The following is a 20,402-nucleotide window of genomic DNA, read 5'->3' as shown; positions in this document are numbered from 1 at the left end:
CACATTCTAATCCACATCTGTCGGACTAGTTTCCTCTGAAGGCATACCCGCAGAGGGTATCCTGTCTCTCAACCATGCCAGTGTAGCCTCTGTCCCTTTCTCTAATATCGTGTATTTTGGCACACGGAATCGATTTCCACTGACATTCAAAGTCTGCAACCCATCTGGTCCACCCATAAGCCCAATCCGCGAGTTTAAACTATTTATTTCATTGCTGCTGCAGTCCAAGTGTCTCAAGCCCTGAACTGCTTCCGGCAGCAATTCGCGGATCGTATTGTTCGATGCCATGAGGAATATCAGGCTAGGGAAATGAGGCTTCAGAACAGGCAACGAAGTTAGACGATTGAAACTGATATCGAGTTTCTCTAAGTTAGGAGCTTTCAGATGCTGTATGAGTGGTTGTAGAGAGTTGAAAGTGTTGGAGCTAAGGTTCAACTCCTTCAACGCAGATAGGTCTAAGTCATCCTTTAGAAACGTGTCGCTCGTCAATTCATTGTGAGCGATACTCAAGGAGGTGAGAGTAGATGCAAAGAAAGCAATAGAGCTGGGTATCTCTTTGAATTGGTTGTGTTGCAAGTGCAAAACTCTGATTGTATCCCGTGCAGCCACTTCTGCAGCTATCACTGGATTGAGGGAGTGAGAAGTCGTGCTAGATCGATCGAGAATCCCTCCATCTTTAACGGGCCAATGAGAAGACGAAGGTCGACTGGAGATGCTTGGGGTACTTGGCTCAGACAAGAACCCGTCTTTCTCTTGCTCTGTTGGTGTAATTCGAGCTCGTAAAGCATTTTTTAGGTCTTCAGTTGACATTGCTGAGAACTTTCTTTCTCTGAGTGGATTTCCACTTATTCGAAAGACGTCAAGACTTTCCATTCGACCGATTCTGTCATCCAGAACTTTAATGTTATTGCCGCTAAAATTGACATTTTTGATCTTGACAAGGTCGACGAATCCAACTGGCAGCTCGGAAAGATTGTTATCCTCGGCTGTAAGCGTTCGTAAAGATACCCAGGAAGCCAAATCTGGAAAAGTTGCAATGCGGTTTGAGGAACAGCTCAGTTGGTGAAGCGAAGGTAGTTCGAGCTCTGATTCGCACAGAGCAGTAATTGCATTACTCGTGACATCCAGAACTTGAAGTTGTGGAAGGCTTTTCACGTCTCCTGTCACGAGAATACCAACGAGGCCGTTCTTGACAGCTATGAGCTCAATGAGAGGTAGATGGCTAAGAATATCAAAAGGCAATGATTGAAATCTGTTCTCGGTGATATTCAGAATTCTCAATCGATCTAATTGTGATAGCGTGTCCGGAAATGTATCAAGAGCGTTATGTTGTAACTCTAGAACTTCGAGATTTTTTAAACACTCTATATCTGGACTTAAAGTCCCACAGAGACCATTGTTGGCTATTTTGAGTTCCCGCAAAGAATTGATCTGCGTAACGATTGGGAGGCACTCATTACCTAATTTATTGTTTGACTACTGAAAATTAGCAATTGATTATTCTGATGCGTCAAATTTTGACTAGCCAACTTACCAGATTCAAAGATGTCAGGTTCTCAAGTCTACGTAGACCCAGAGGGATCTCTTTCAACAGATTGCCATGCAAATCCAATATCTCAAGGCCACCAAAAATGTTGCCTTCGTATTCATCATCTTCCATGGCTTCACGTGGGTCGATATCCGGAAAGATGTTGTCACCAAGATTTTCAAACTCATTGTCAGCGGCAACAAATCTGGTCAAATCGACAGCTTCAGCCCACGATCCACCCTGATCACCAAGTGCATCAAGGTTGTACATAGACATGACCTCCTCAGGCATTTCCTTGAGGCCCATGGCAGCGATATTAAGGCGACCATCGGTCCGTGCAGCAGAAATTCGTTTGCGGAGGAGGCCTTTACTGGCGTTTGGATCAATACGTTGATTAAAGGGGTCGTCCGAAAGACCGAAATCAAAAGTCGCCGTAGGAACTACAGGTACTTCGTCGTGATTACTCGCGGCACTTGCGGTTGCTGCAGCTCGCTTTGCTGCTTTGGCTTTCGCAATCTGGTCCCTGAGAGATGAAGATGATTTTGGCGCAGCTGGTTCTTCTGCTTTGTCGGTTGAAGCAGACCCACTGGGAGCTGATGTCACAGGTCTATGAGGAATGCTCTTGAAGTTCATTGATCTCTTTCTATCAATAGGACTGATATTGTCAATGGCAGTGCGTTTCTCTGTAACATCTTCACTGGGCGCCGATATAACAGACTGAGAAGGAATATCCCTGAAATTCATTGACCTCTTCCTTGGGTCAAAACCAATGCTGTCCGCCTCAAATGATTGGTCCATTAGAGGCATTGATGGTTTGCGAAACAGACCAGTTACAGAGGCACGCTCCTTTACTGATCGGGCACTGAATGTCTTGCTACCAGATTTTATTGTAGGCAGTCTCTCTGGCTTTACCGGACTTGGAGATCTTTGTAAAGCATTACCGGGGGATGGGAGCTGTGCTATGCTTCCAGGACTGAAGCTACTTCGAACCGTTGGCGTCTTGAGTGTCTTTGCGGGACTTGGTCGTTTCATCGGTGTAGAAGCTTGATAATTCGTGGGTGGAGGTCGGAAGGTGCCCGAAGATGACCTGAAATCAGTATTTGATTGAGCAGAATCTGCACTCGATGTTGGCCTTGAGCTGGCAGAGCGGCGAGATGGTGGTCTCATAAACCCATCATTTTGATAACTGGATCCAGGTCTGGAGGATGAGCTTGCGCGAGACACAGAACGTGGAGTAGCCGAGGGATTGAAAAAGTTCGATTGCCTCCTCCGAACAGCTGGTGATGGGGGAATATGCTGTAGTGTTTCCATCGTTCGTTCAGATAGGGAAGGTCGAGAAGACGAGCTCCCACTCAACAGCTCTTCATCATCGCTTATTACTGGAGAGAATCTGTGTTCCTTCACATCCTCATCCTCACTTGAAGTTGGCCGAAACTGTTCTTGTTCAATTGTTGGAGGCTTTCGGAAAGAACTATAGCTTGTCTTGGGCTGTATTGGCCGCGGGTGTAGATGACTGGCAGCAGGGGCTGTGATACGTTGTCTCGAGGATGTTGGTGCAGATAGTTGATCTCTCGACGTTGTGTTTCGCAAACGTGGATTGCTTATAGTACTCGAAGGCCGGGAAGGTTGCTGTTGCTGTCGCAAGTTTTCCCTCGAGGCTGAAGGTCGAGGGAGACGTGAAGGTCTAGGAAGACCAGATGGCCTTGGTTTGTTGACTGGAGTGTTGTCCATGATTGTGAATGTACTCGTGAAAGTAATAGTATATTCAATTAACAATCATACCTTGCCGGAGCTATGTGAATTCGTAAAAATCCGAAGATGACGCTCGAAGTAAACAAACAGGTTTCCCCTATAAACAAATGCAAGGTACGCAAAGGCGGCAGAAAAGGAAAGGGGAAAGCGATGGATAAACTACCTTAAGCTTCTGACGGCACGAATTGTATTGTATTGTATTGTATTGTATTGTATTGTACCTAGTATCAGCGAGAAGAAAAGAGACTTCTAAAGGTTCTCTCTCCTTCTCCCGATCAACAGATAATAAATTGAGTGACCGTGTCAAGAGCTGCTTTTACAAAGCGGATCTCTTATTGAAATCTCATTTCCCAATCGCCATAGAAGCTCAGTTCTCCGGAGAATAGTTGGTAATTTATTTATTACCTTGTGGGTTATTATCAATGATTAGGAGAACTGATGGTCTGAGGTGGGGGGGGGGGGGGTGCGCTCGGATTATGGGATTGGGAGATGATTAGTAGGTAGTAAGTACTAGGTAGGCTGAGGTACTAGGTAGTGTGATGGGTGATGGGTGATGGGTGATGGGTGATGTAGGTTTGACTGATAGTGCTACATACATTGTAAGACTTGCATGGCTTGAGTCGGGTTGAAACTTGAGACAGGATTATTACAAGTTGAGCTTATGAAGGAAGGCCTGATGGTTCATATAGTTCATAATAATACACCAAATAATACTCAAATGGGTCCAGCTGTCCGAGCTTGGGCAAAGCCAAGGATACTAGGTAGATAGGCATATGAATGATAGTTACTCTGTACATAAATAGGTACATGATAGGTACATGAGATATCTAGGATAGGCAAGAAGATAATAGCTATCACACAGTGCTACACAATAATAGCAACGAAAAAGCAATGAGAAACGAAACTCATATGTTTTTTTCTTCTCATTTATTAGTTTAGTATCTTGGTGTTTGATTGTCTTCATATATACCTATGTAGGTAGTGACATGCTACCTAGTACTTGAGTAGATCAATAACTGTTTTCTCCGATTTACATAACAGCACTTTCTATTTGACTTTCTAGCTACACCTGCATGTACAGCTGGGTAAACAGGGAGATAGTCAGTGTCAGCCTTCTTTCATCAATCTCCTCTCACATCGAACTAGCTTCAGATAGGCTTAGTGTAGCCTCATCCTCATCCTCATCCTCATCCTCATCCTCATCCTCATCCTCATCCTCAGCCTTCTACCTTTCAGCTTCCATCTCAAACTTCACTTCCCCACATGACCAACCATGACTATCAATCACCTTAGCAACAGAAGCTAACCCCAGTCATTTTCTGCAAACCATCGCAAAGCAAAATAACTGTCCCACCTCCAACCCTCTCTTATCACTCTAGCTTACAACAACACATCATATGAACAAATCTATCTCATTACCATATACACATACATACCTACATACATGCATACTACAATCGCGAGAATAACCTCTTACTTCTATTCTCACTTACCCTTCAATCGCATTTGCTCCCTTAGCATATCAGCGTAAGTTGTATCGCAATTAGTCTTGTAGCCATCGCAAACAAGTCGCCTACAAGTCGATCGCAAAACAAAATCCCTTCCGGCTTCACATTTCCTCAACCTGGGCGCGTTTGATTTCCAACACTACTCATACATCTGCGATTCCCTAAAGATATTACCAGCGATCGCGCAAGCCTAAGCAAGCTCGCAAATCAATTCCATTGTCCCTGGGCTCCGCACAGAATTGGGAAATTGTAATACGTTATCAGTCTTACATGTGCTCATATTTGCTAATATTTCCATAAGACATACAACATAATCCCCTCTACGAAGTACACAAAACTAAAACCAATGGCTTCCACTAGCTCATTCGACGATGCGTCGACTCCACCCGATGTTTCTACTGCCGTCCAACTCACTCAAAGTCTGGCCTCATCTCAAGATGAAGGTCCAAGTCGCTTACCTTCAACATCCCTCTTGTTAGCCGGCAATTCGCAAGGTGAATTTAGAGAATCTGAGTGCGATGACTCCTTAGCAGTAAAAGATATGTTGACGCAAAGTTCGTCATTCGGTCGACATATTTCATCATCAACGACCCCTCCACCATCGTCTCAGATATCAAATATTCATCAATCGCTCCCAAATCAGAGAATCGCAACAACTTCGCCATCTGATCTCGGATCTCCGCGTGCCACAGACTCAAATGGAATCAAGGCAGCTTCTTTTCCCAACATCACCCGACTACCGACTGCTCAAGAGATTACGGACGCGTCTACAGAAGAAAAGACAGAAATGATCAAGATGCTGATTTCCGACAACAGCAAGTTGGAGAACGCAATTCGAGAATCTCGTATGGAACAAGCACATTGCAAATTGCAAAACACGCTTCTGGCTCTAGAGTCCGAGGAGGCTATTAAGCATTTGGAGGCGGAACATGAATTGACGCGCCGAGAAGTCCAGGTTTTAAAACTTACATATCCGGGGAGAAGTGAACCCCATGCACCCAGTCCAGAGTATGTTTCAAGGCTCAAGGCCATTTGTAAGAGCCTGGAAACAGAGAACAAAACCATCAAACGTCGTCTCGAGAGAGCGAAGAAAGTAATAGAGGCAAAGGACGACCAATTGGAGGCCGCTAATGAGACAAATGATCGTCTTACTCAACGTATTCGCGAGAATCGAGAGCACATCAATATTATGCGCAGCCCTGGGGGTTTCTTTCATGTTGCTACGCCGAAGCCATCACATAACAGTTACCCAGCTACTCCACAACAGTACCGTCGAACGCCACATCAGACTCCCATGACCGGTCGCTCGATGGCTGAATCTCGCGAACATGGCCAAGAACCTGGATTTGCCGCTCTCTTGGCTGCCGCTCACCATGAAAACAATAGTGCACCGTCCACTCCTCTCATCAGCCAGCGTGCTGGCCCACACACCCCAGTCAATAGACATAATCGTGGTGTTCAATCCCTCTCTTCGTTGCCTAACACACCTCCTTCGGCGCGTCCAGGCACTGCGCAATCAACACTTCTTCCTTCTGCACAATTCATGCCACACAGTGCATCTAGGTTAGCTTACGCCAACCGCACCCCGAAACTCCCACCTCGCGAACGTCGACGCGAAAGTCGCGATAGTACCATTTCAGCTGAGGATATTGAGGAGTTTAATAGCTCTAGATTCGAAGGGCGCGGACGTGGGAGTGTGGGCCATGAGGAAATCCAAGAAAGCCGAGCTGCTCAAAGTGCAAATGAAATGCTACGCGCTAATCCTCGTGAATCTTTTGAGGTTGCACCTTCTAGAACCAATACTCCAAATCCTGTTACAGCAAAGAGTGAACTTTTGCAGTCCAAGATCTGGGGAACTGTCACTAAACCGGTAGTTGAGAAGAGAAAACGTGATGGTCATTATTCCTCTGGCCATTCAAACAAGAAATCGAGGGCTTCTGATCCTATTGGCCTTGGTATTGGTTACGAGGTACCCCGAGTTTAAAGTCTGATTCCTCGATATCCACCATTTTGTGGGATCTAGTTGGTGTCGTGACAAAAGATTGTACGATAAAAATTCTTTGCAGCCTCCTCGCCATCTTATCGTTTCATACTTCTCTGTGGACCTCTTTGTAAACTAGCATGTTCTCTTCACTTCTTACATCTAACTCTTTCAGTATTCGCATGAGGAGCATCAAGCATGTCCAAGATAATTAAGGAAAGCACAGTGTAGCATGCTAGAAAGGTTGTCCAAGCAAGGACATCTAGCTACCCAAAGCATTATATTCTCGCGACCGAAACGTGTTTTGGTGTTTGACGAAGGGAAATTGTTGGGTATAGCAAGGAGAATTTTTAGCGAGCATTTACCACATTGATGTCTACTGGATATCTGACCAATGAATTTAATGCCTTTTAGAATATTCTAATATTCTCAAATGATCCCTACATGTCAATCCAGTGCCCTTTTTCTCAGCCCGCCTCGTATAATTGTCACTCATAAGCTGCTGCATTCGGATCAACTTTGCAGCGGTCAATACGCGTCAACATATCCCCAAAGCCCCCTCCAAGCCATCTTTGGGATGCATATCGAATCACCTTGCTGACAAACGGTAATAATTTCTACCGATACGGACGTTAGATACTTACTAATTAGGTATGGACGGACATTGAGAAAGAGACACGATAATGCTACTCGATGGAAAAAGCCTTGAATGAATATATGGCTTTAGAAACTTGTCTGATCATGGAAAGTTGTGTCGTGTAGGTATATAGTTTGGGAATGTATGTAGTATTGGTAGAGATTAAGTCAGCTAGTATCGTTAACCACTGAGAGTTGGAAATAGATGCATAGATGGGTGTGCCTGTTACAAATATCAGTCAGTCATGGATACTATGTGTATACTTCGTATTTTCCGGGGATAATCCGGTTGGGTCCACCAATCAGATGGAGCTAGTGAATGTCACTCCATGTCAGCCATGCACCGATTCATCTCCTTTTTCTTAGAGTTCTCCTCATCACAGGTGAAGACGATCTGGATTTCGCAAGTTTTCATCTCGGAATATCTCATAAGTTTGTCGTGTTTGATTCTAGATTACCAATCCAAGTCTTACAGAAATACTATTATATCCCTCAAACTCATACGTTAAAATAAAGTATCTATCATCTTCCTTGTCAACACCCACTTTTTTCCCGCTAGTACCTTTTGAAACATTATTTCACCATTTTCAAACCTATCGGAACACAAATCGAAAAATACAGACTAGGACTTTACATTCGCAACCTTGTATCTCGTGCGCTGCATCACTCGTTCCTCTTTATTCATATCAGATTGCAAACGAGTTTGTGGCGCAGTATTCCTTGGCTCTACATAACCAAAGGCTTAAGCCCCTATAGCTGCATTCGCAAGTCTGTAGGATTGCAATCATGGTGGACAGAGTAAACACTAGCCCGCAATCTGGTAATGAGACGGGATCTGTTGATCTAATGAATCTGGAGAATGGAGACTCAAATACGAGCGCTCCTCCGGCATCGTTTGAAGGTGGCAAAGAGAAACAAAAGTGTTTGACTGAGGCAGAACAGAAAGAGATGACATCATCCATTGCAGATATCTTCAAGTTGGAGGAATCTGTAAGTGCAGAAGATATGGATATGGATGATGATGCCGAAGAGGTGGTGGACATAGAGGATAGAGAGAGAAGGACGGAAAGATTAAAGGCGGTACTGGGCACCTTGGCGCAATTATGGTGGCAAGATTCGACGTCAATCAATGAAGCTGCAGAAAAGCTGGCGGATGGAAGTAGAGATCGTGAGTCACCTTCTGATTTGCAAATATATGTCTATTACTTGAGTTTCGGTGTCACGTGGTCAAGTGGCTATTAGGATGTGATGGCCCATTCTTGAATTGTGCACTCAGTAATCTGACATTGTTCTAACTTTGGAATAGCAAAATGGCGAGTACCTCTCGGAGACTCCGGTACATTGAATTTCTTTCTTGAGTTATTAAGTACACATACTTTACGTCATGCTCTCAAACTTCAAATATTGCGTTTGGTGGGGAATTCTTGTGCGGATACAGGTAAGCTAGACATCCCCACACTATTCTATCATACTGACAACGAGATAGATGAAAACAGGGCTCGTGTGGTAGCGTCAAATTGTATACCCTTGATCATTTCTCAATTGTCAGATACCAATTTACTCGCTTTTGCAATACCAGTTCTCTATAATGTTTGCGTGGATTATGGTTAGTACAATCTAAGTTTCGGATTAATAGTTAACTACTAACTTCTTCCAGTTCCTGCTCAACAACATGCGTCTAGTGCATTTTTAAGCAAAGAACTCATTACACTGATTGCAAGTCCTAGATTCAAAGATAGCGTACATTTCCTTGGATACGTATGTAAACTACTCGATCTGCTTATACAACAACGTAAGTGTCATGTTTAATATCAGTCAATATTGAGACTAATTTGCGCAAAGCTTCCGAGCCAGATACGGCACCAGATGATACGCCCATGGTTCTATTGAAACTGGCTTCAGACCGAGAAAATCCAGTGGACATGGATGATTATATCGCTCTTGTTAACACTGCTGTGGCGTACCTGGGACACGAAAAATTCCAGAGAACATTGGTCAAAACTCCCCAGGCGCTCGATACCGCTCTAGCTGTTCTTGTCGATTCGTATACGCGATTCGATTCTCATCCATCAATCGGCCCCTCAACAACACACGAGGACGATGCAAAGCTATTGTCGCAAATGCGCATCAACTTGAATTCGGCCCTGTCTGATATCTCGGCCCTACCTGAATTCAAAGATGCATGCCCAGTTATATCTCCATTTTCTTCTTCGCTACGCCGATGGTTATCAAGCGAACAGATACAATTACAAGTCTGTGCTTGTATTATGTTAGGTAACCTTGCACGTAATGACGAAGCTTGTGGATTGTTTGTACACACGGCTCGAGTTCATCTACCCCTCATATCTATACTCAAGAACGTTAACGATTCGCAATTACTCCATGCTGCACTTGGATTTCTCAAAAACTTGGCGCTGCCTTTGAGAAACAAGGAAGTATTAGGAAGCTCCGGTACCTTCGAAGTGCTTCCTAGACTTTGGCTTCTTGACATCCTACAACCAATTCAATTATCATCCATATCTCTTAGTCGACAGCTTGTCAATGGTTCCATGGAAAACGTCGAACGAGTCTGTGCACGCCTCTCGACAGATAAGGATTCACCAGCTTACGAACGTTCAAACATTTCTCTCCTAATTGGCTTGTTCGATCGAACAGATGTAGAACCAATCAAAATGGAGATCTCCCGTCTAATTACAGCTGTATGCCGAGTCTTCACAGCCTACAAAGGTCGACCGGCTGAAGAACTAAACGAGACTCGAAGAAAATTTCTACTTCGCCATCCTGACATCGGACGGCCCTTAAGCTTCATGGTCTCCCAAACTAAATGGCCAATTGTCAGAAGCGAAGGATGGTTTGTATTCGCTCTCATGGCTAGATATCCAGATAGCGCACAGTGCATTAGCGATATGATGCAAGACGTAACCGTCTTCCAACCTCTCGTCGAAATGCTCACCGGTAAACCACTCCTCGAATACAGGCCCGCCCTTGCAACTAATACACCTTCATCAAACTCAAAAAGCGGATCTCCCGGATCGTTAGGTCTCGAGCTTCAAAGCCCCGAACCGGAACCCGTACAGCCTCACGCGCAAGCAGCGGAAATGGCACGTCTTGATCGGGAAAATGCCCTGGTGCTTGTGAGTGAGCTGTTGAAGAATCGAGGGAGAGAAATGGCGCTTATGAGACGCACGCTCTTTGAGGATTTGCTAAAAGGAGGTGGAGAATTAGTCATGAGTTATCGTCAGGCAAAGGAAGAGAATGGTCCTGGAGAGTGGAAAGAGTCGGATGATGGGGACGCGGGACTAAATCTACAGGGGGTGCTTGAGGATAGTATTCGCGAGTTTTCGTAGGATGGTGGAATTTCTTGTCAGATAAATGGTTGAGGAGGGGGGTGACAGGGGATGGAAAGGTTTAGATGGGTGTATCTGAGATGCTGTCGAGGTGAATACATAGCTGAGTGGAAGATAAATGATAAATGATAAGAAGAAGAGATCATTACTATTCCGACTGTCTTCATCCTAATCTTCATCCTCTCCCGTCCTGTTTGTTTGTTTCTAGATTCACAGAACTATGTGCACATATTAATCGATTGTGTTACATGCACAGATACCAAAATGATGAAGGGATAGTGGATGTATAATACGTAGCAGGAGCAGTAAGTTCCATGAAGTTAGATGAATCTGTTTGTTGGGACATAGTCATCAAATCGGCATGGGTTGAAGTGAAATGCATGGGGAGTCGCACCCAAGTGTTTTTGTTTTTTTAATATAGTATAGTAAATGAGCTATCTCGATAGACTAAATTGACACCCCTTAGAAACGACAATCATTCACCATCATCTAAAAACAAAAATCTCGATTTCCTGGCCCTCCTCCCCCACCATTCCCAACGGCACCTTGCACTTCTCCACAATCCCAAACCCTTCTTTCTCCATGAGCTCAAAAAATATCATTTCACTATCATGTCGCACTTTCATCGCGAGCAAAACTAGCGTTCCTGGGTTTCCATCTCTTACTCTGGTCAATGTGTGTACCAAATCTGGTACTACATCAGGATTATACGTACAATCCGCCACCACCACCAACTTCCACCTTTCGCCTCGCACATCTCGCGGAAGCGGGGCCGACCAATCTAGCACTTGGTGAGAGCAGGAGTTACAGAGTGAGACGTCTGAATCTGGTGTCATCGCAGAAAGATTCCTCTCCAGTATCTCCGAGGCTTCGGGGAGATCGGTGAGTAGGATGTTGTTAATTCGATCCGAGAAGACCTTCGCGAGCGTAATACCTACGATTCCGCACCCGGCTCCCAGCTCAAGAATATTAATATCTTGTTGCGTGCTCAGAAACTTTTCTAGAGTAGGCAGGGAGCCGACAGGCCGAGAAGAACTCCCAAGAGATGATAGATATGATGAGAGCACTAGACCCGCATCCCCTACATCATAAAAATGCATTAGTTTCCAAAAGAAAAAACATCCACCTACCTTGAACCCGAGAAAAACCTACAGATGTGTCTTGCGATACTCTCTCCCGTTTCTTCCCAAATATGAATTTTATCCCGTCTTCCAAAACCAGTACTGAAAACCCGTTCGGCCATACCCTCCGACCTCGTGGCTCCAGTTTTCAGGTCAAAACTCCTACTCCTCACCTTCACAATTCTACCCTCGTTCTGGCTTGTTCCCAAAACATGCTCCAGAGAATCGACACCATATGTATTTTCCGCGGGCCCCACAATCATCGTCGCCCATTGTTCCACTCCACGCGGTACTTTAATCGGTATCTGAATTTCTAAACTCCTCGTCCCATTCGTGCCTTTCCATATATATTCTTTTCCGCCTCCAAGACTTCTCCCATCGATTTCTATTTCCGCACGGAGTTTGACATCGGACATCAAATACGATTCGCCCAAATCCGTTGTAATGGTAATCTTCGCAGAGAGTATTCGAGGGGAAGATGAGGACGCGGAGGATGCGATTGGTAGCAGACGAGGCTGCTTGAATAACCGTATATAATGCATGATGTCGTATGGTATTTCCTTCCGAGACCGATCCGCAAAATGTAATAAGTATAACAGCCTTGTAGGAATATAGACAAGGCTAGAGAGATAGCTTAAATCCTTCAGCCTTTGAGGCTAATCTCCTCGTTCTAACTCTAATTTTCGCAATCGTTATCGCACACTCGTGTTCCTAAGGTGCGGCTCAGACATGTACCAACAACTAGTATGTAGATATGTATGTCTCAGCCCAGCACGGTAATTGCACAATCCGAAACTCCCGTCTTTCACCACAGATGCTTTCCCAGAGATTTTCTTAGTCGCCGTTTAACGTTCTCCCTTCTTGCATGTACATATACCGTGATACAGTGCGTACGCAATATTGTCCGCGCTGGTCGTAAAAGTAACCTAAACCTTACCAAAGCGTCCAATCCACTCACTCAATCCCATGCATCTCTCCCAGAGAATCCCTGGTTTCAAGCCTCTCTCATACAACTTACGCAGTCTCCCTTCCTTTCTTCTTCCGTCCAACGTTCCACGTTCCGCAACTAACCTTCTCGCTCCGTTACGTTGATGCTTGACGTAAGTCGTGTGGGTATGAAATGGTGAGATGCTTCAAGGAGACTAGGTCGTACTGGAAATATTGATATATTTTCTTCGTATTGCATGCACACTAGCTGTATCGTAAAAACATGGCAAATCTTCCCCCTCGTTTCAAATTCTTCCTTTCCCGTTTATCGACGCACCGCACCCACCCTTCACGCTAATTTAGCTTTGGGCTTGGACCATGTCATGTTCCTTCCTCGTTCGTTTCTTTCCGTTCTCACCCCTGAAGATTAAATTCCTTCCACGTTCTATTATATATATACCTAGGTACCTATATCTACAACCTGGTCGTTATTTATGGAGGCTCAGAACTTCTAATCTTGAATCCTTGCGTTTATTATCGATATTACTCTAATCTACTTTTGACAAGGCTGTTCCTTTTTCCTTTTCTTTTCCCTTCTAGCTGTTACATACATACATACATTTTTCTACCACGCCTTGCTGCAGGTCAGATTCTCTAACCCTTCCGTCGCTTACCTCTGTAGAGAGTATAGCTTGTGGCTGTTGTGATTCTACCATAAGAATGAACTATAAATAGTTCGTTATTGTAAATATGTGCACAGATGCAGTGTTGAGAAGAGGCACAGCTTCTTTGAGGAGGTGTGTGTCTGTGTGTGTGTGATACTGTACTGAGAATGGTATCGGATGCTGTGTGACCGTAAGCGCACAACATGGTGGTATGTGAGTGTTTTGGGATTTATCCACTTACCCTGTCTTGAGCATCATCCGTCTTTCCATTTCCAATTTACCGATTCATCTTATCCCAGATCAAGCCAGATATTGTCATGATGATGCTTAGGGTCCCCAATAACGGAAGCCTAAATGTGCATGTGATATTGAAGAGGTTGGCGCAAGAGAAATCCAAGTTTCTATGACTTCTCAAAATACTCCAAGAACGAATTGGATGATGAAGAAAGGGCTGTCTCGTCACCAAACCCAAACCTAAACGGTGCTGAAAAAAACTATGAGAACATCCTAGATCATCCAATCATATCACTATCTAACCGCGACAGCTGAAAATATTGTAACGGTTGTCCACGCTTGCTTTCGGTACTTTTGCTCTGCCCTTATCTAGAGATTTAGATCATTCATCAAGTGCCAACCCAACTGCTCGGGCATCGATGATTCATACCATATCCCACTATCCAGCTTTAAGCGCTACAACAACGTCAACATCAAATACTCTAATCTGAGATATCGACATATTGACATCTTGAAATCATATCAGAACAAACACATTTGCACAAGTAACCTTAACACACAGATACTGTTCGTGCTCTCCAAGAGTAATAGTCAGCCCGAGCATGGAAGGCCCGAAGAAAATGCTTCACAACATTTCCATTTCCATTCATCATTGCATGCGCAGTCCCAGAACGCAAGCGGCGAGTCAGGGGGAAGCACACATCATTTTGGAGACAGAACACTGCATCATAGTAATACAATCTCAAAAAGGGGGAAGACGAGACCCAGTCCACCTATCATTTTCCAAAGATTAAAATTTCACGCTTTCATGTAAATGATACAAATCTGCAAAAAGGTAAATCTTAGGTGATATTGGTGATATTGGTGATACCATTTCCACCCAGTATATGGCTAGTTGCGCTTACAAGGTGGGTGGGGTCGTCATATATGTAGATATATTATTCCAACGAATGCGAAGCCAACTCCGCTGACTGTAAGAAGATGGAGGGACGCCCCCCCCCCCCTCCCAAAATCATCTCCCAAGAGATGTTGTGTGGAATGGTGAGCGACAGTTAGTGCACCACACCAGCACACCCTTTCCCGAGAAGGGGGTCACAAATGGGCAGCCTCGCAGCTACATGTGATGGGAACACTACTGGTTCTGGGTAAAATCGAATGAAAATTCAGAAGAGACTAGGAAGAACTTGGGATTTGCTTGGAAGGACCATGCGATGATGATTTGTTCTACTCCCAACCCATCGCCGTGTTTTCCCTTCGAGCTGCATTTAGGGCAGCGTAACTGTATCCAATCTATATGCAGTATGTATGTATTGTCTAGTCTCGTCACAAACAAATCTACACGGTCAGAAAAGAAATGAAAAGAAGAAGAAGAAGAAAAAGAATGGTTTCCAGATCTAGACCTTCTGACATATCCATACATTTACTCACAACATTTGAAACATCGAACTATAATATATGATGTAATTAACTATTGAACATCGAACCAATCCAAACGAATTCAATCGATACAATACGACAAATTCAATAGCACGCAGCATCCATTCAATATTTCAGTAACTACCTAATTAAGCGAAAAGAACCATTTTGAATATCCTTCCATCGATCCAACCATCCATCTCATACCAATTTTCCATTTTCCATCCCCTGCATTCCACAACATCTCCTCCTTAGCCTTTCCATCTCCTCCTTTCCAAACCACATCCTCTATCTTCTATCCTCCCCTTTCCATCATGTAACCCCCTTCCAATCACGACTCCTAATTACACACACATCCATACGGTATCCCACAGCCATACCAACCCCATCCAATTCCACATCGAACACGCATCCGAAATCAATTCCACCATCCAGCGAGCCATCCAAGTTCCAAGCATCCAGCCAATTTCATCTCATGATTCTAATTCTTATGTGGTTTGATTTGATTTGATATTCCTCATAATATATAGATATATAGATAGATATCAATACCACAACTCAACTCAACTCAACTCAACTCAACCAGACCAACAGAAAAATAGATAGACAAATAAAAACAAAAATAAAAACAGATTCACTAACCGAAAAGAGTACCAAAATCCATGATATAATTATCTACTCACTCCCAAGATCTTCATACACTACATACATACATACATAGCACGTCGATCTCCCCTTCCCTTCCCTCCCCTCTCCTCTCCTCCCCATTTCCCGCCATGCAGCATGCATCCGCACCGCAGATCCCTAGATATTCATTTCATTTCCATCTTCATCTCCATATCAAAACTCGCTAAACACTACCATCCCCATCCCCATCCCCATCCCCAAACACACTCCAACTCCCTCATCCACCTGCGAATCTGCGTATTTCCACACTACACTACACTACACTCCCAACCCCAAACCTTAGATAACACCATCAACAAATACATCACCATACCATTCCATTCTAATACGCACATCCTTCCTCCCTCCAATTTCCCCATCTACCTGGGCACCTAACCTATATTTTCTTCTCCAACTCCAACTCCAACTCCATCATTCCTTTTGTGAACGTTAGACATTAATTACGGTAGCGAGCTAGCTAGCTAGCTTGGAGCATAGGTAGCGTGTATTCACTGTTTCTATTTTGAAACCCAAGGGGGCGAAGTGATGTACATACATACATGACACATGCATAACTGGTCTACACATCTGCATCGAAAAATGAAGTCATCAACCCCCCCCCCCCCCCAAAATTCTTTGCGATTACATGCATGAGTCAGTCAGTTTTTGGTACCTTACGTGAGAGGGGGCTCGTACAATCACAATGTTAGAGATTAGTCACCATGCACTCAAGTGTAGACAACATCCAGAAACTTATCAAATCATGCATATACACATAATTTCGAAGCGACGCAAAGGTGAAGAAGAGAAAATGTCCTTACCATGAATTGAAACTATTCGCAGCAGCCGATGATTGACAAAGCTAAAACTCAAACAGAAGTATATGAAGGGTATATCCAGACGATTACGATCTCTCGAAATCGTCTCCGTGCCGTGTGATGGGCAAACGCCAAAGCAAAGCCAAAGCCAGCAAGCAACCATGCCCCGTCGAGCTACTAAAAACTACTATTACAAATTTGCCATCGCCATTGAACCCTACCAATCCATTTCCCTTTCCCATAAATGCGTAAAAAATCCCGCCGCATGTCTTTAAACAACCGTGATAATCTTAGAAATAAAATTCAAACAAATCAATCCATCCATCCATCAAACTACATCCCTTTAATTAACAATCTCCAATGCCGATGGAAAATGCATAAACTTTTTTCCCAATCCGCCGTAATAAACATGCCTTGTCCAACATGCAAATGTAATCTTTTAGAGAGAGAAAAACCCCGCCCAATGCCTGACTGAACCGGAAAGTTTTGGCTTGCGCCTCCCTTTGTAAACCATCCTTTTTATCTTACAATGACTGCCCCGCAAAGCAAATGAGAACACATTCATAATGGTCCCATGGGTATCCTTTGATTCGTAAGAAATCGAGATGATGGAAGAAATAAACAAACTCCCTCCTTCTAATCCGTTTGTGTATGGATCCATAATATTTTTTTGTTTGCTGTTTAATGTATTTTAAACATGTGTATAGTGTATTTAAGCGTGTTGACCCGGCTTGCGGAGAATTTCTTCGCAGTTGGCGTCAAATCGCATGTTCCATAATCGGACTGATGCCATGAACTTCTCAGTGTGTTCAAGTTGTCTGTCGCGTCCGAAGATAGAGTCAACAAATTCGGTACCGGCGTTCTTGCCGAGTTGTGTTGTTGCGGACTTGGTTCCGCTTCGACCTGCCTTCAACATAGGTGCTTCGCATGCCTTGAGGAGTTTCTTCAACTTGTCTGTCAAGCGTTCTCCAGACTCGATGAAATCGTCGACCATTTCTCTGTTATCTGGTTGTCGAATGCGTGGCATGCACTCTTCTGCACGCTTGACTTTGCCGGCTAATTGGATGAGTAATAGCCAAAGTTCACCGGCCATATCGGATAGTGGGGTAGCAGGGCCGTGGTGGTAGACAGTCCAATCGTAGATCCACTTGCCAAGACTATTGGCGTCGAAAACACTGCCGAGGAGCATGATGGGTTCTTCGGTAGGGTCCCAGTTCTTCAACGAGTATCCGGCTGGGATGTGGTGTCGGCGCGCATCGGCTTCAGTGGCCTTTTCCGGGGGTGGTTGGGGTTTGGTCCGAGTCGATGTGGCCGTAGGGCGAGTTGCTCCGGGTCGAGTGGTCGCTGGTCGTTGAGGTGTAGCTGTAGTTGAAGTGTTTCGACGATGTCTGTATGGTGACTCAGGATCTTCAGCATACTTGGGGCTCTGGTTGTAATATTTATCAGTACCATGACTACTATATTTGTAAGTTGTGTGCGCCGCCGATCGACGAGGCACTCTGCACAAATATATTGTCCCGTCTACATCTTCTAAATATTCATAATATTCGTCGTCCTCGGCACCCCCATCAGGGGTTCGGTGGGAGTAAGAATACTGAGCCTTCGTCTCATGACGCGGCGGCGGTGATGACCAAGAACTTTTGTTTCGACTCACATTTGGACCAGCACCAGTGGCGTAGTATCCGTTTGAAGTAAATCTAGGAGAGAAAGGCCTCGCCTCAGTAGCGGACGCTCTATATGTAGTAGTATCTGCATAACTTGTATGTCGAGAGTGGGTTCGGAATGGGTGTCGTGAAGTATATCCCGGGGATCCAGATGGTGAACCGGCAGGCGAAGGAGAAGCGCTGGTCGAGAAGCCGTAGTAAGCGGCGCCCGGATGGCCGGGAGGTGTAGTGTATGAGAAGGACATGTTATCCTATTATGTATGTTGTGATGAAATCTTGAGAAGAGATGAAAGAATACCCTGAGAGTAAGAGGGTTGAAAAGGAAATGGAAGAAACACGAGAAAGGTCTAGTTTTTCGCGCCAATGGATCGAAGACGCGATAGAATGTGACAAGCCCGTCACCTTGGTATGTAGTCGGTACGAGAAGAAGGAGGAGAGACCTTTATCGTTGATCCACACATGTCAATAACTGCCGGTTGACTCCTTCAAAAGGATATCTTGGAAGAGAGTTCGGAGTCGAAATAATTATCTCGACTTCGAATGTTCTAGTAGAAGCTAGACGAATAAAGTTCGACAGCTTGAAAGATATTATCAATCGTGTGTGAGTGTATATGGTATTTCGATTCGGTCGGAATTGGGGGCAAAAAACTATCTTCCTTTTTCTCTCTCTCTTTCCCTCAAAATTTATTCGAGTGGAAATTCGATCGAGGAGAAGATTGTAAGAGGTTGGGGGAGTTCGTGTATTTTAATATGAATTAGATGTGTGCGCGGATAATTTTGGTTAAGGGTGGGTAGGAATTGTGCGTATGAGCCTAGTATGGGTCTTAGCCAGGGATAGCGAAATTATTTTTTTCTTTCCTCTCTGCAGCCAACACACAAACCCAACTCTACCCGAAAATGTGCAGTGAGTGCAGGACAAGGTTCGTGTGCTCATTCATCAGCCACAAGGGTGAACAGGAATATCCTAGTAATTAAATCAAAATCAAAATCAATTAATGAATTAATTTATTATAGATTCATCCTAGCCTGGAATTAGTATTAAAAATATCTTGATTTCCTTCAACGAGCTGGGAAAGGAATGCGATCGTGTCTTGATAAAATAATCGATTCAAGGGGGGGGGCGATGGGCGATGAGTCTTCCGACGAGAGGAAAAACAAGAAAAGGACAAAAGAAAGAAAGAAAGAAAGAAAGAAAAGGCTGTGCTGTGCTGTGCTGTGCTTTTTATTGATCTCGCGAGGTTAATTGGATGAATGCCCTTTTCCAAGTGAAGTGTGGGATGCTGAAGAGTGGATGATGATGAATCGATGAGTGGATTCCACCGATAAAGATAGCAGCACTTGTGAGTAATACTGATACAACAGAAGAAAGCTGGAGTACGAGGAATAATGATGATGAGATAGATATTGGTGGAACGAAGTGGATGGATGTATCATGTATGTTGATAATGATGAGTAGAGTGAGGAGATTGATTGGTAAGGTGTGATGAGTGTGAGGATGAATATGAGTACAACAGACAGGCACAGATGGTCTGTACTGTGTGGTAGGTCGGCAGGTAGGGTAGGTAGGGTAGGTAGGCAGTGGATGAAGAATGATAGAAAGAAAGTACTTAATCACATCACATACCTAGGTACCTAGAATATCATAGAAAAAGATACAACTCGGAATGCCTTTGCCTTTCCAACTTCCTGCAAACTTTTCCCAATATTCTCGTGGATATTGATTCTATTGCGTGGTATTGTTGATATCGTGTGTGGTGTGTTGTGTACTACCCACTATGACAAACACCCTTTCCCTTTCGACCCTTCTTGGTACTTTCGGAGGAATAGACTTTCGACGAATGAGAGAATTTTCATGTAATTATTTGGAAATTGGGTTGGGAATGTGCGAATTAACGTCGGGAATTGTCTAGAACAACCCTTTATCGTAATCGGTAATCGTGCGCGTCGTGTGTGAAAGGAACCCCTGGGGCGTAAAGTTGATAGAGATTTGGATTCAGAGTTGTCTGGCTTGACTCTTGAGTCTTGAGCGGGATGGAAGCAGTCTGTGCCCGGCAGAGTCGTCTTATCTCAGGGAAAAGTCCTCTCGTAGCGAAATTGAAGAGAGACAATGTGGATTGCACTATGCGCAAAAAAAGAAAC

General features: G+C 44.2%; 5 protein-coding genes across 5 annotated transcripts; 2 read left to right on the top strand and 3 right to left on the bottom strand.

Annotated features, from left to right (window-relative positions):
• Window positions 1-6: 6 nt before the first annotated feature.
• EAE97_003129 (uncharacterized protein) lies at window positions 7-3,259 on the bottom strand (the record flags this gene model as incomplete). Its single annotated transcript, XM_038873641.1, has 2 exons — window positions 7-1,476; window positions 1,535-3,259. The coding sequence occupies 2 exons, from the start codon at window positions 3,257-3,259 to the stop codon at window positions 7-9; spliced, it is 3,195 nt and encodes a 1,064-aa protein (XP_038735504.1).
• A 1,875-nt stretch (window positions 3,260-5,134) lies between these two features.
• Window positions 5,135-6,772, top strand: EAE97_003128 (uncharacterized protein; the record flags this gene model as incomplete). The annotated part of the gene is made up of 1 exon (XM_038873640.1): window positions 5,135-6,772. One exon carries the CDS (start codon window positions 5,135-5,137, stop codon window positions 6,770-6,772), a length of 1,638 nt encoding a protein of 545 aa, XP_038735503.1.
• Window positions 6,773-8,191: 1,419 nt separating this feature from the next.
• EAE97_003127 (uncharacterized protein) lies at window positions 8,192-10,752 on the top strand (the record flags this gene model as incomplete). The annotated part of the gene is made up of 5 exons (XM_038873639.1): window positions 8,192-8,573; window positions 8,712-8,843; window positions 8,892-9,011; window positions 9,063-9,197; window positions 9,248-10,752. The coding sequence occupies 5 exons, from the start codon at window positions 8,192-8,194 to the stop codon at window positions 10,750-10,752; spliced, it is 2,274 nt and encodes a 757-aa protein (XP_038735502.1).
• Window positions 10,753-11,202: 450 nt separating this feature from the next.
• EAE97_003126 (uncharacterized protein) lies at window positions 11,203-13,071 on the bottom strand. The gene is made up of 2 exons (XM_038873638.1): window positions 11,905-13,071; window positions 11,203-11,833 (listed from the first exon to the last, which is right to left on the bottom strand). Exons 1-2 carry the CDS (start codon window positions 12,413-12,415, stop codon window positions 11,238-11,240), a joined length of 1,107 nt encoding a protein of 368 aa, XP_038735501.1. The 5' UTR covers window positions 12,416-13,071; the 3' UTR covers window positions 11,203-11,237.
• A 4,240-nt stretch (window positions 13,072-17,311) lies between these two features.
• On the bottom strand, window positions 17,312-18,508 carry EAE97_003125 (uncharacterized protein; the record flags this gene model as incomplete). Its single annotated transcript, XM_038873637.1, has 1 exon — window positions 17,312-18,508. One exon carries the CDS (start codon window positions 18,506-18,508, stop codon window positions 17,312-17,314), a length of 1,197 nt encoding a protein of 398 aa, XP_038735500.1.
• Between the last annotated feature and the right edge of the window lie 1,894 nt (window positions 18,509-20,402).

This window comes from Botrytis byssoidea (assembly GCF_014898295.1).
Source record: "Botrytis byssoidea strain MUCL 94 chromosome Unknown BBYS_005, whole genome shotgun sequence".
NCBI classification, from domain to species: Eukaryota; Fungi; Ascomycota; class Leotiomycetes; order Helotiales; family Sclerotiniaceae; genus Botrytis; species Botrytis byssoidea.
The sequence above is the reverse complement of the archived record's forward strand: the minus strand, read 5'-3'. Positions and strand labels throughout refer to the sequence as shown.

Excerpts from the sequence above, each read along its gene's own strand:
- EAE97_003126 (XM_038873638.1), bottom strand. The coding sequence starts at position 12,415 with ATGCATTATATACGGTTATTCAAGCAGCCTCGTCTGCTACCAATCGCA. Across the intron at positions 11,834-11,904 it reads GAGTATCGCAAGACACATCT|GGGATGCGGGTCTAGTGCTC; the intron begins GTAGGTTTTTCT and ends TTTATGATGTAG.